General features: G+C 51.5%; 1 protein-coding gene across 1 annotated transcript in view; it reads right to left on the bottom strand.

Moving 5' to 3' along the window:
• The window catches only part of STARD9 (StAR related lipid transfer domain containing 9), a 130,096-nt gene that overhangs the window by 22,042 nt on the left and 94,109 nt on the right, over window positions 1–13,945 (bottom strand). Inside the window, exons 23-26 of the mRNA XM_008702186.2 lie at window positions 3,092–13,312; window positions 2,708–2,905; window positions 2,107–2,290; window positions 1,592–1,729 (exon numbers count right to left, since the gene is read on the bottom strand). Of these exons, the coding sequence (XP_008700408.2) occupies window positions 1,592–1,729; window positions 2,107–2,290; window positions 2,708–2,905; window positions 3,092–13,312 (10,741 nt within the window). The remainder of the gene's footprint in view (window positions 1–1,591; window positions 1,730–2,106; window positions 2,291–2,707; window positions 2,906–3,091; window positions 13,313–13,945) is intronic.

The following is a 13,945-nucleotide window of genomic DNA, read 5'->3' as shown; positions in this document are numbered from 1 at the left end:
AAAAGGGACAAAGCAGTACAATATGCTCCCATTCATGTGCTTTAGAAATACACTTTCTCAAAAAAAAAAAAAAAAGATTAAAAAACTATATAACAAAAAAAAATTTTAAATAGAAAAATATATATAAAAAACGAGAAAATTTAAAGAAAAAGATATGCACATTCTTACAGATATTAAAACACAGAATGTATTCCAGAATGCTTCTGGAAATATACACCATACTGGGATGGATGATTGCTTCTGGGGAGGGCAAACAGGAGACTGAAAGATGAACTTGACATCGTATGTCCTTTGCTACTGTCTGAATACTGTTTTTTTACCATGTGAAGTTTAATATAAAACAAATTACAAATTTTATATCCCCAGCCAGATCTTACATCTAAGCTCCAGATCTGTATTTCCAACTGCTCCCCTCGCACTCACAGGCACTACAAACCCAGTGAGTACAGACTCACGATCTTCCCTACACAACCTGTCCTCCTCCAATGCTCCTCAGCACTGTCGTCATCACCGCCCCTTCAGCAGCTCAAGCCAGAAGTGTGTGTTGTTCCCGACCCCACCCTGTGCCCTCCTCTCACAGGCAATGGGCTCCTGCGTCCTGGGGATGCTCTCTGTCCGCGGCAGCCCCGTGCTCGTCCTCACTGGCAGGGCTCCTGGCCACGCATGGGCAACTCTCACTGGGCTTTGCCATGGTCATCAACAGCTCTACCCACAGCTGCTCTGCCCCCTTCTATAATCTCATCATCCTGCTACCCTGCTTCAAAGCTTTACAGCAGCTTCTGGGAAGTAACGTGATCAGAGGGCCAGAATTCGCAACAGGGCCTATGTGATCTTCCCTTTCCTGGTCCTTCCTCAAGTCATTCCTGTCTCGCTATTCTCCAGCCACACCAGCCTTCTTTTAGTTCCTCCAACGCTTCTTCCTCCCTCAGGGCCTCACTTGCCAAGCTCCCTGCCTGGAAGACTATGTTCCCACCCCCTCATCTCTCCTGACACCTGACACCCCAGCACTAAGCTCTTCCTCTGTTAACCTCCTTTCACCCCTCCTGGTCTCAGGTTAAAGGCACCCTCTTCAGACAATCTTTGCTGACCTACCAGACTAGATCAGATCCCGTTTTATGTTGGCTTAGAACCCCTGCTTCATATAACTTACTGCAATGGTGACTAATCACAAAATAAGCTATACTTAGCCCTCTAACAGGTTTAAGGACAAGAATGTTTTGCTCACTGCTATATGCCCAGTGCCTAAATACTACCTACAAAATAAACACTGAATGTTTAATGTTGGATGAATAAACAGGGAGCAAGAGTTGGGAGGCTGAGAGTTGGGAGGTAGGGAGGCATCAGGAGAAGCCTGGGGGCTTACGGAAGGGAGGTTCTGCCCAAAGTGAGCTTTCTGAAACCTCAAGTGGGCTGGGGGTGCCAGAAGGCTCTTGGGTCTGCAGTGGAGGCTTTCTTCCCGAACAAAACTAAAAAGAAAACCAAAGGCTATCTATCATCCACGAGAAGGGCTCATGTCAGCAGCCGCCTCCAGGAGGCAATTCTTGCCTCCGTGGTCTGGCCCCTGGCTCATTGCTAGCATCTGCCTACTCACCACACTGTCTGGGGACTGGAGCTGGTCTGGCAAGGCTGTGCTGCTATTGTAGCCAGAGGTAACACCAGAGGAGAGGCTTCCATTGGAGCTGGTACACAGGGAGTTGGACGTGGCCAGCGTGTGCAGCTTTTCTTCTTCCTGAGAAGGACAGGGGGCTGTAAACCAGCTTCTGGGTGTAACCTACCCTCTACCCACTCCGCCCTTGACACCACCCCTTCTCACCTCCCCAGCGCCTTCCACCTTAACCTGAAACCCTCACGCCTCCCCACATGCCTACCCCAACTAAAAACCAAAGCTGCCTTCTCCCAGACTCTGGCCTGGGAACTAGAGCTGGCCAGAGCAGGATGACATGTAAAAAGAGTGAGCACAGCTTTGCTCTGGTACTAGGAGTCCAACACCTTCCTCCAAATGCCACATCCTGTCTCAGAGGCAGCCCCAGTGAATGCTGACCCAGTCTGACATCTGCCCCAGGCTCCAGGCCTACCCTGACATCACTGGCTTGCCCCACTCCCCACCCTCAGCAGCTGGGAGATGATCTGCTGGCGGATTCTCAGCTTCTCCTGCTCAGTCTGCTCCCGTAGCCGGGCCCGGGCCCGGGCAATCTCCACCTTGGCCTCCTCGCGGGCACGCTGGTATTCTTGCAGCATCAGTGCTATGTCAGAGGCGGGGTGAGCAGACCGTGATGCTGACCCTGGGCTCCTGAGGAAAACCATAGGGTGGAGAGATGCCCTCTAACATTGTTGGTGGGTGGGTGACAGCCTTGGCCTGCTTGCCCCAGACCTTTCAAAACCATCCTCTCTTTGCCTACAGTTTGGTTTTACAACCCACTCTGAGGCTCAGGCCTACTGTTTTACATGGTAGGTCATAGCCACTCTGTCCACACTCTCCCATGACCTCTGTCCCCACCCTGTGCCCTCCCACATCCTCTTCTTTCCCTTGTCCCATTCTCCCACAGTCACCTCCATTTGCCCACAGAAGCATGGCACCCACTCCTGGAATCCCTGGAATCACTCCTGTCAAAGGAAGCTGCAGCCTCCGCTCTCCAGGCCCTCCTCCCCACAGTCCTCTCACCCCATACACAACCTGCTCTCGGTGGCGTTCTGGGTCCACCCTTACCTGGTGGTCTCCACAACATCCTTCCTCAGTTGCTGCAGGTATTCTCGGCGCCTGCTGGGTAGGTCAAGGTCCCGGGTGGGGAGATCCCTGTTGGGCAGGAGGCTCAGTTGCTTCTGGGGACCAAGGCTCCGTGTCCAATGGAAGTTCTGAAGTCGTTCAGCCCGCTCTCTCCGGAGGGTCTCAATGGTTTGTTTTTGCCTGAAACAAAATGTGATTGATTCACTGAAGATGGCCTTGAATGCCCTTCTCCATCTTAAGATTTACCTCTGACCCCTGGAAGATCCCAGAGCTTAGCAAGGGGAAAAAGGAACAGCCAGCTACTAGCCATCCCTGATTCTCTTTCAGCCCACCTCTGGCCTTCCCCACCAGGCTGGGGGCCCTTACCGGGCATAGAGCTCCTCCCAGGTGGACCGCACAGGCTCTTCAGCAGCGAGCGCCTCCCCTGTCCCAGTCTGCAGCACCTGCAGCAGGGCAGCTGCCTCCCCAAAGCCATGGTGCAGTTTTGCTTCTGTGAGTTCCATGCTGAGTGGGAGGTTCTGGGCCCCAACTTGCAGAGGGATCGATTCCCTCTGGGACCACTGAGGATCCTGGCTCTGGTCATCAGGAGGTTGTAGGGGCTTCTGTCCCTGCTCTCCAGAGCTCGGATCACATCTGGTCTCCTTCACACTTAGCCCCCCAGGAGAGCCATCCTGAACCCCAGACCAATGAGTAAATTTGTTATGCACTGGGAAGTCCCTCAGGCCGTGATGCTGGGGCTCAGGGGCCATGCACACCTGGGAACTGGAGCACAGTAACACCTCAGATTGGCAGGCCTTGGTCGGGCCCAAAGTGGAACCCTGGAGCCCTGAAGTATCAGTCAACTCAGAGATAGGACAGGGGCTGAGGGGCTGGAGACCTCCCCTTGAAGACGAAAAGTCCAGAGTGGGCTGTGGCTCCACTGGAGATGCTGAACTCTCACCGCCATTTTCTGTCTTGCTCTGCCATTGACCTGCCCCCCTACTGCTCACTGGGCCACACTCCAAGGAAGCCAGGTCCTCTGACACAAAGCTATCAGCCAGCCTCTGGCTCCTGCTCCGCAGTGAGGGGGTTGGCAGTCTACTTTGGAGCAAGGTGGTGGTCTTGGGCTGAAGCTGTTGAGGCGCCTGCTCTAAGAAACAGACTTGGAGTTTCGGGTTCTGTGGCAGCCTGCCTGGGGAGCTTACCTCAAGGAATGACCTGCCATCACTCTTTTCTAAGGGACTGCTGCCTTCCCCACATGGAGCGCCCACTCTCTGGGAGCCACCTGACTCATCAGTGGTTTGAGAATGATTATCCACTGGAGGCCTGGAGGTGTCAGGGAGAAGATCTGGGCTGGAGACAAGCTCCTGGTGGCCTTCAAGAGGACAAGCTGAGGGGGTTGTGGCTGACAAAGAGTCTGCAGGGAGCCCCAACCCCTGGGTGCTGGCACTAAGTGTGAGGATTGGGGAGGAGGCCCTGTCCACCAACAACATACCCATGGTGCCCAGGTCCTTCTCGACCTTAGGATCCCTGAGAGAGACTGCAGCACTGGGGCAGGGCTCTGGGGATTGGGAGCTAGTGAGGCTCGGGCTACCAACAACCAGACAGGAGGGCTCCTCTGGCTGAGAGTTGGGAGGTAGGGAGGCATCAGGAGAAGCTTGAAGGCTTACGGAAGGGAGGTTCTGCCCAAAGTGAGCTTTCTGAAACCTCAAGTGGGATGGGGGTGCCAGAAGTCTCTCGGGTCTGCAGTGGAGGCTTTCTTCCCGAAGTTCTGAAGGCCCTGCCATTTTCCATGCTGTTTCCTCTGCCTCTTTCTTCTGAAGCGTCCCCGTGACATATCCCTGTCCTTGAGACATGGTGGGAATATCTGAGCCCAGCACTTCAAGGACCACATTAACCTCCTGGGGGTTGGCCTCTGGGGCCTGAAGGTGCAGAGGTGGTAAGGCCAGGTCAGTTTGGATGCCCTTGTCCATGGTGGTCTGGGTACAGCCGTCTATCATAAAAGCCTGGGTCACCTCATCTGGGGTCTCTCTCTTGATGTTCTGCTCCTTTTCAGCCACACTTGGCTGGGAGAGACTCCCCAACAGCTCCGAGGTGCTGTGCAGCAGCTGTGAGAGGTGGAGAGACAGATTATGCATACTGGTCCAGGTGACCAGACCAGAGACCGGCACTGCACCAGTTTCTGGCTGAGCAGAGGAGATGTCGGTGGAGCTCCAGCAGAGACTACACCCCAGGGTCTGTGTGCCCTGCTCCAAGGTGCCCATCCTGAACTGTCCCACAGGACCACCCGCCTCTGACGGATAAGGCAGCATAATGTCATCTACTGGACCTGCAGCACTTCCTTCAGCCAGGAGGGCCTCACTCCTCAGCCAGCCTGCTTCATCAGGGGTACCTGGGAACTGGGCTCTCTTGTCAGGACCCTTACTAGGGGTTGCTCCTTCAGGGCTGTTCAGGATGTGGAGGTTCTCCAAGGCAAATGAGGAACCCCATACTTCCCAGAGCTTACGTGAACCCTGGGCATTTCCAATGCTGTGTGGGCTCGACAGGTCCCGGGCATTGGCATAGGTGCTGAGGTGGGAGTAGAGTGGAGAGTTCTGGCATTCTAGGCCATTGTCCATGCTTGAACAATGGGCCATGTTTGATGGTATCAGGCCCTGGGGTATCTGGCCACAGGACACATCCACCGCACTGCCAAACACATACTGCTTCCAGCCAATCTGCACAGGCCCTTCTGGACGGGAGGATAGGATGTAGGGATTGATGTCACTGGAGTTAAAGTGTAACGTTCCTTTGTCTGCCTTGGAGTGCCACTTTTCTGGCCTGGCCTGGCCACCTGGTCTCTCTGGACTTTCCTGCCAGGCCTCTTCTTCCAGGGTACTAGATGTCCAGCCAGTCATGAAATCAGGGGTTGGCATGCAAGAGAGAGTTGATGACCTTGGGTAAGGAGGGGTGGCAGGTTTCGGGAGCCAATAATCAGCAGTGCTATTGTCCAAGTTAGATGAGGCTTTCTGACCGCAGCCCTCACCTTCCAGAGATGTTCTCACTGCTGAATTACCTGAGAAATAGTCTGTGGGATGTGGAAACCACAATCTGTTAGGCTCCTGTGTATCTTCATCTGTGGGGGAAGGAGGCTCCACACTCATGTTCAGCTCCTGAAGTGACTGGGAAGAGCTGACCTCGGAGAACTGTGGTCTGGGGGAGGACCTAGAGTGTCTGGGGCCAGAGACAACTGCAATCACAGGAAGTGAGCACCTGCTGGGGGGAGCCGGCTGCTCCCTGCCAGAGGCAGGCAGGCCAGGGCTCAGGGGTGTGGGCCATGGGGCTTCACTTTGCCCCAAAGGCATGGTGGCTGAGTCTTTGAAGCCTGATGAGAACATCTTAGATACATGGGGCTTGGCTGCACATGCCTCCTCTCTGCCTGCATCTCTAATCTGACAGCCGTCTAAGCCACCTTCATGGGAACATTGAGAAGTCCTGCCCTGGGCAGGTTCTTTACCACCACCTGACTCCTGGTCTCTCTGCTGTTCTTCCTCCTCCCAGGGACCATCAGCTTGGTGCCTGGAGATGTGTTTTAACTTTGCTACAAATCCGGCTTGGGGATCCAAGCCACTGTGATCTCTGGACTTATAGGAAAATTGCTGCTTTTCTGGAAGGCATTGGATTGCATTTCCTAAATATCCATGCTGTGCTTCCCCCAGAAGCTCACTCTCAACAGACCCTTCACTTAAATCCAGGGTGTGTGGTCTCTCAGTTGTTAAGGGTGGTTCTGGCTTGGCTTGAGTCTCTTGTGCATTCTGGCTACCTCCAGAGCTGTCCCGAAACATCCTCTGTGGCTCAGAGCACATGCCTGCAGAGGAAAAGGCAGCCTCAAGCTCTGTACTGGCTTTCTTCTCAGCAGCCTTTTTCTCAGGATCCTCTACTGACCTTGAACCTCCATCAGCCACTGAGTGGCTCAGTGAACTTGCCCCCCCATGAGGCACAGAAGGGGAGCTGCCCCCTTGAGCCAGAGATAGGACAGCAGCAGAAGCAGAAGGCTCCCGAGTGCTGCTGTCTGTTGGCCCAAGATCCTTATGAATGCCCTTGGGCTCAAGGCCGGGTGCCAAGAGCACTTCAGGTTCCCCGGAACAGCCCTCTCCTCTCTCATCCATTCCACAGGCTCTGGAAGGCACTATGCAGGGTGGCTGGAGAGTGTGCAGGGCAGTCTTGGAATTCCCCTTTCCCAGGTCACCATCTCTATAACACGGTATAGTGGAGGGTGGGGAGAAACAGGCAAGAGAAGCAATAGGTTGAGGATTACACAGATGTCGGCAAGGAGTTGTTCTGCCTTCCTGCCCCCTAGATGGACTAAGAGTCCTGCTGCTTTCAATGTTCCCTAAGAAGACAACACAATAGGAAGTTTGCCGTGGGCATCTGCCCTGGGCCTCCTCCTGAACTCCCCCAGGACCTGGGCTAGGTCTTTGATCTGGCAATGGAGTCAGCCTGGGATGACTGCCAGCACCGCAGGCTTCTGCCAGTCCACAGCCAACATTCTCCTTCCACTTCACACATTGCTGCAAGGGAGCTTCCAGTTCAAGGCTCCTCAGGGCTCTAGGCAGGATGGTACCCTGTTTGGGATTTGCCCTCCCTTCTTCTAAGCCAGTGGAAGCCTCAAGGCATTGGGAGGAGTCTTGGGTACATGCTGAGAGGCTGACAGAATTCTGAACATCACAGGTCACAAGCTGACTTTCAAAACAGGTTGTTTTTCCTTCCTGTGCAGCCACTAAAAAATTACCTGAACCTCCTCCACAAGTGGTATCTAGAATTCTAGGTTCTTGATGCACTGGGCTGTGCTCCTGACCACCAGGGCGCATGGCCTCTGCAGTCTCCCACAGAGCTAACTGGCTTCCCCCATGTGGAATCATGCCAGGATCATCATTAGGGGCCCAAGAAGATAAAGGAGCCACTACTTTCTCTGATATTTCCCTCCTGTCCTCTACAGCTGTTGAAGGAAAACTGCCCGAGCCCATAAGATCAGAAGAGGAAGGTGTTGTAGTTGCTTTTTTCTTTTTCTCTATGATTTCAGAACAAGTGTGACACACAAACTGTTCATCGGCTCCCAGAAAATGTCTCAGTTCTCCAGCACAATGGCTTTTGCCTGGAGTTGGGGCTGCAGGGGAGGAATTCTGTGAGGGAAGCTGTGGCCCTGTTTTAGTCTCCGTTTTGGCGGGATGTTGAAAGCTATCTGCAGGGAGGGGTGTGGCCTGAGGAACTTTCCTCTCATTAGTCAACAGATGTCCTGGTTCAGCAGAGAGAGATGCCACATGAAATCCTTGTTCTTCAGCCTCATTACTGGCCCTGTCTGACACTAACTGGTCCCTTTGTGGACACTGAGACCTACTGGGGGCCCCTGAAGAACATTCAGGTCCTAATAAAGTCTCATAGTAAGGAAGAATTTTGCCTCCAGCCCCCAAGTCATGAAGCTGCTTTCCTTGGGCCTTTGCTTGTCTGATCTCCAACACAGCCAGGCCTGTGGATGTATGAGCACGGTGCTCTGGGTGAGACACCCCTGGCAGGGACACAGGTGCTGAGAAAGTACCACTAGGAGAACTGAGGTCCTCAGCCTCTTTCTCTGCCTTCTGCTTCACCTGCTGGCCTTGACTGTTACCCTCTTCTAGGAGGCAGCGGGCCTTCTTTTCAAGTGGGCTAGAGACCCTGTTCAGTGACCTGGTTCTTTCTGTTCCTCTTTGTATATCTGCTTCGGCTTCTGAAGCAAAACCCTCTCTGGGACTCAAGCCCATTGAGATGCTTCTGAGGTCCCCTCCTTGGTCTTGGATATCTGCTGATCTGTGGCCCTCTGCCTCCAGGGGAATGCTCTCTGATACATGGGACTGACCATGAGATCCCATGGCCGTGGATATCACAGACCCACACCAAGCAGAGTGTGCCAAGGAGGAGCCCCCTCTAACATTTCCCTGAGGACTGTGGCCTTGGGGCTCTGCACTCTGATTCTGACTCCCTGCTCCAGTTACCAAGGGACTATTAGGCATTTTCAACATTGTGGGAGCCAGCGCATAGTCAACTGAAGAGATGCCTACAGTATCATGTGCATGAAGATAGTCTCTTGGCAGCCTTGGAGACTTCAAAGACAAGGTACTACTCAGGTCTCCGTGAGGAACCACAGAGGAGTCTGTCTGGCTCAGCAGTGGACCAGTCTCCTGGCTATAAGATGTGGCCATACAATGCTGGCTTGGGCTGAAAAGTTTCTGAGTTGATGAGACTACTGTGTTTTGTTCCTGTAGGCTCCCTCCTCTTTGCACAGCCATTTTCTCAACTCTGCCTTGAACTTTGGGCTCCTCTTGCTTAGAACTACTTACACAATTGGCAACCTGGCTTTCCCAAAAACTTTTCACAGTTTTCAGTTCCTCAAGACTTCCCAAGCCACAGGGCTGCCCTCTGGGGTTTGCAGATGCATTCCCCACTTCGCCCTCCTTCTCAGAAGACATCTTGGGGCTCGGCTGCAATGGCAGAGCACCAGCCAATCCCTTGGTTCTTGGATCAGCACACACGTCTGCAAACTCTTTACGAGCTGCACATGTCCCTACATCATCACACATGTGCCAGGAGGGTCTGTCTAATACAGCCAGGCAAGTGTGCTCTTTTGCAAATTTAATGTCTTGTACACATTCTCTTGACTTGAAGGGGTACAAGGTGATTTTCTGGACCTGGGGACCTTTCCCAATGCTACTGTTAACCTCTATTTCTCCAGCTTCGCTATCCCTAAAGGTAACATCATCTGTCTGTTTTTGAGAAGATGGCTGATCCTTCAAAGACAGGTGGTTTCCAAAGTTGCCTGGCTTCAGGACATAGTCAGCCATCTCCTGGTCCCTTCGGTCCTGGAACACAAACTCCTTACTGACTCCCAATGTGTGGGAAGCATTTGGCTGCATATTCTGCTTGGATTCAATTTCCAAGATGCCACTTTCCAGCTGCATTACACTCCTAATTAGCCTGGCCATTTCATCAGCACTGTTGACTTTTCTATTCTGCTTCTTTCCAGAAGGTTCTTCTTTGGGGCTTAACATTTCTTGTGACCTTCCAGAGCCTTTGCATTCACTCAGGTTTTTTTCCTGAGAGCATGTAACTGACTGGAATCTTTCATATGTAGTCTCTGTCTGCGGAAGATTAAACTCTTTTGAGCTGCCTTTGGAATAGAGAGCATTCCCAAGAAACCCAGATTCATTCTTCCTCTCACCCTTGTGGGCTGGACTCTCATCCGGGGCCATCATCTTTGGGCCACTTACTCTATGATGTACTGATCTGGACTGCAAAGAAATAGCAGTTTCCCCCAGTATGTCCTTGTCAAGGGCTAAATTGATGGTTTCATAGATGAAATCAGACTTGGCGCCAGAAGGAAACTGTCTGTTCATATCAAAGGCCTGAGTCTGCCTTAGGACCACACTGTGATCCTGCTCTTCTTCCTCATCTGCCTCAGACTCACAAATAAGGAGAGGCCTCCTAGACCTAGAATGGCTTGAGCAAACATTGCAATAGGACTGTACCGTGGCCTTTTCTCCCTCCTGAAGCGCCGAAAGACTGTGTTTATTTAAAATTCCAACTTGATTTTCAAATTCACATACTTTTGTGCTAGTAGATGAAAGAAAATGTCTGTTCTGAGCAACAAAAAAATAAACTGAATTGTGGCTTTCTTCTTCAATATTTCCAGGGTACTTCCCTCTTTCTCTGCTAACTTCCTTGGTGTTCAGATCAAATGGCCTCCCTGCTGTGACTCCCTGCTGAGATGAGGCAATCTTGGAATTCTGGTTTTGTAATAGCACTGGCAACTTATTCTTCAAATAAATATTTTGGAGAACCTGATGGTCATGACCAAAGCCCCAGGCTTCTCTGGGGGGTGGGGAAGGCACTCTTGATTCTCTGCAAGCCGGGATCTCTAAGGCAGTTTCTGTCAGGGCATCCCGGCTTTTGGTCACATAGAATGTCTCCAAGGGAGGTGGCTGCAAGGAAGCCGGGAATGGATTCCAGGCAGCAGAGTGGGAATACCGCTTTGGACCTGACGGAAATGCAAACGAAACGCTTGGGTGCTTTCCAACCACTTCGCTGGAGCTCTCCTGATAATCTACTTTCTCTTCCTGCAGGGGTGGGTAGCGACTGGGACTGAACTGCCCCTCCTGGCCTGCACTATTCTTCCTGAGATGAGCCCCGCCACGGGGCCAGTGGCTTTCTTTGGTGGCTATGGTGACATGACCGTGACAACGGCTCTTCTGGAAAAAACATTCATCAGAGGAAGTCATCAGTCGAGGTTTCCCACTACTCTGAGAAGACTCTTCCAAGCTGTTCTGCTTGACTTCACATGCTTCAGTCCTGGAATTTGCTATCTTGTTCTCTGCTACAAAGACTGGTGCATTTGTAGTTCCAGAAGTCAATGATTCTACATCTGCTGAGTAAGTTCCACTATGACTCACCTCTTTCTCTCTAGCTGTAAAGAAATCTGAAGTACCTTCTAACTCAGCACTCAAACTGTCCTGTTCTTTTTCTGCTCTCAAATGCCTAATTTTGGATAAATGGATAGGAAAGTTGCTGAAATCCCGACTGCTAGATACCCCAGAACCAACTGGCAATAGAGTATCTGTTTCTTTGCCAGAAGCTTGGGTCAAGGAGGCAGAGTCTTCTTCGAGGGAGGAGAAAGCTGGCCTGGATTCTCTTACAGCCTGCAACACAGGATGGGACAGTTCAAGGAGGTACTTTTGCTGAAGGGCGGCCCAGTCTCTCTCATGGGCACTGCCTACATGAGTGAATGAGGCAGCAGAGGCAGCCAAAACACCTGACACACTGGAGTTGTTGGATGCTTCAGAGCTGGCCTCCTGGGCTGTGTCAGGGAGACCTCTGGCCTGAAAGATGCCAGCAGCTCGTGGCTGAAGCAGCCTGCAAGACCCCGAGAGCGACAGCCTGGGTGTATCAGAAGCAGGGATTGTGTACACACCGCTTACACAGCAGGGCAGCTCGGCACAACCTCGGGGAAGTTTGGAATTATAGGGCAGGAGTGTTTCTGCCCCTGATGGCTTTAGTTCTTCCATATTTTGCCAGTGTCCAGGCCTCTCCCAACCATGGGGCTGAGATTCCTGGATATCTGGACTTGCACATAAAGAACCCACTATTCCTGAGGGGCTGCTGGAATTGATCTTAGAGTCACAGGAAAACCAGGAATCCATGGACAACAGAGGGCTGCCTCTTGAAAGTTGCAGGCCTTGGAGTGTGTTTGCCTGTTCAGAGGAGCTTGCTTCTACCTCTGACTCAGGCTGCTCACAGGGGGGCTGGGGCGGGGGGCCAAGGTAAAATGAACTGCTCATTGGCAGGATGGCATCCAGCCTGGCTCCTGTCCCGTGGTTGATGGGACCAAGCCTGTACGTTGCCTCCTGGTCCACTGTGGGCAGATTGGAGGTCTGCAGGTGCCAGAAAGTCTCTGTGGGCATCTCATCAGCTGAACTGAAGAAAGCCTCTTCTTGCTGATCTTCCCGTAGTTCCTCCTTGGCATCAATCAGGCTATCCAAGGAAAAGCTCCTCTGGGTTTGGGTGAACCGTCCACTGTTTGAGGATGTGGTGAAGCCCCTCACAGAGGCTCTAACTCTGGCCCTACAGTGGCCATGGCCATTGGGAAGATAACTACGCCTTGGGCTGTCTGGCGGGCTTTCATACCCCTTCTCAGCCAGCGAGTCCTCAGATATTTGGCCGTCATCACTTTCAGAGTTCTCTGGCTCTGGGAGATCCTGTTCCTTTCCCTCGGGGTCCTTTGGCTCCATTAGGGCTTTGGCATAGACACAGGAGAGAGAATCCACTGAGTAACTGCTATCTGCATCAGATAAGTCACCATCTTTATCTCTTACATGGTCCACTCTTGGGCTGAAATCTGTGAGTGAGGATGTGGAATCTTGGTCTCCCACACTGTGTTGCCCCCTCAAAGGGCTGCCATGAGGCAAACAAGAGGACTTCTTGGCAATGTCTTTGACTAGAACCCTCTGCTGCCTTTTTGATGCCCAGCTTGGAGGAGGTGGTTTGGATTCCACCCAGAAAGTCTTGGCTGCCTTTCCACATCCAGATGCCTGTTTGGGTCCACGGGGATGTGAGGAAGTGCAACAGGTTCCCTTAGCAGTCTTGTGGGTCCCAAGGTTCCCTTCTTTTTGCCACCCTGCTCGTGTGTGGTCAGGGTCTGCTAGTCCCCTACCCCTCTTGGTATAGGTGGAAGGGGTGAGTGCACCTGGCTCATCCCTCGGCTTTAGCTTGTTTGCTGAATGATCCAGAGAGGCTAAGCTCTGGGACAACATTTGACAGGGCTGCTTACCCACTCTTTGCATTTCCTGGATGCTGGCAGACTCAGAACTCACAGTGAGGCAGCTGCCTGAGGCTAAGGCTCCATTCCTTGCCAAGGCCACCTTAGGAGTGCAGAGACGCCGCTTGCCTGAGGAATAGAGGGCATTTTTACTAAAGTGTCCTGTCCTTGGAGGGTAAGAAGCAGCCTGGGGCAAATACTCTTCTGATGGAATTTTCTCTGATATTTGATCAGTAGGGTCAGGCATAGGAGGTAACATGGTGGAGGGATCCCGATTCAGGAAAACACTGTGGAGAAAAGGAAAACCATTTTAGAAAAGTAAAAGGTCCCTATTTCCTGCTCACAGAGGGAATATAAAGTCCCACTTAGTTTGCTCTAAGGGAGGTTAATAACTAGACCAATGTCACTACCCCCTCTAGCCTTTGAGGTCGGAAAAAAGCTCTATAGGTACAAAAAGCAACTATGGACTACAGTTTTGGCTTCAGAGAGCCCAGGTACACTCTGTTGCTCAATTTCTTTATCTTATGAAAAGACTGAACTGAATCTGAATCTAATCATGCTTTAGGGAAAACTTCCATTAATAGGCAGTATGAGGAACAGAGGAACAATCTAAATGACACTGCAGGAATCAAACAAGCAAATCTATAAAGTGGCATCTTCTGTAGAACCGATCCACCTTTAATAAATCAATGATATGAAGAAATAAAAATGAAACAAAGTATTATTAAAAGGAACTTAAAAGACTTGCCACATGCAGTATGTGAATCCTACTTGGATCTTAATTTGAACAACTAACTGTAAATAGATATTTTTGAGGCAATTACAGAAATTTGATATGGGCCTAGGTTTTAGATTATATTGAATAACTGATCTTAATTTTGTTAGGTGAATGACAATGTGATTGTAAGAAAAGTCCTTGT

This window comes from Ursus maritimus, unplaced genomic scaffold (genome assembly GCF_017311325.1).
Source record: "Ursus maritimus isolate PB19 unplaced genomic scaffold, ASM1731132v1 scaffold_35, whole genome shotgun sequence".
Classification (NCBI taxonomy): Eukaryota; Metazoa; Chordata; class Mammalia; order Carnivora; family Ursidae; genus Ursus; species Ursus maritimus.
This window is presented reverse-complemented; position numbering and strand designations above follow the sequence as displayed.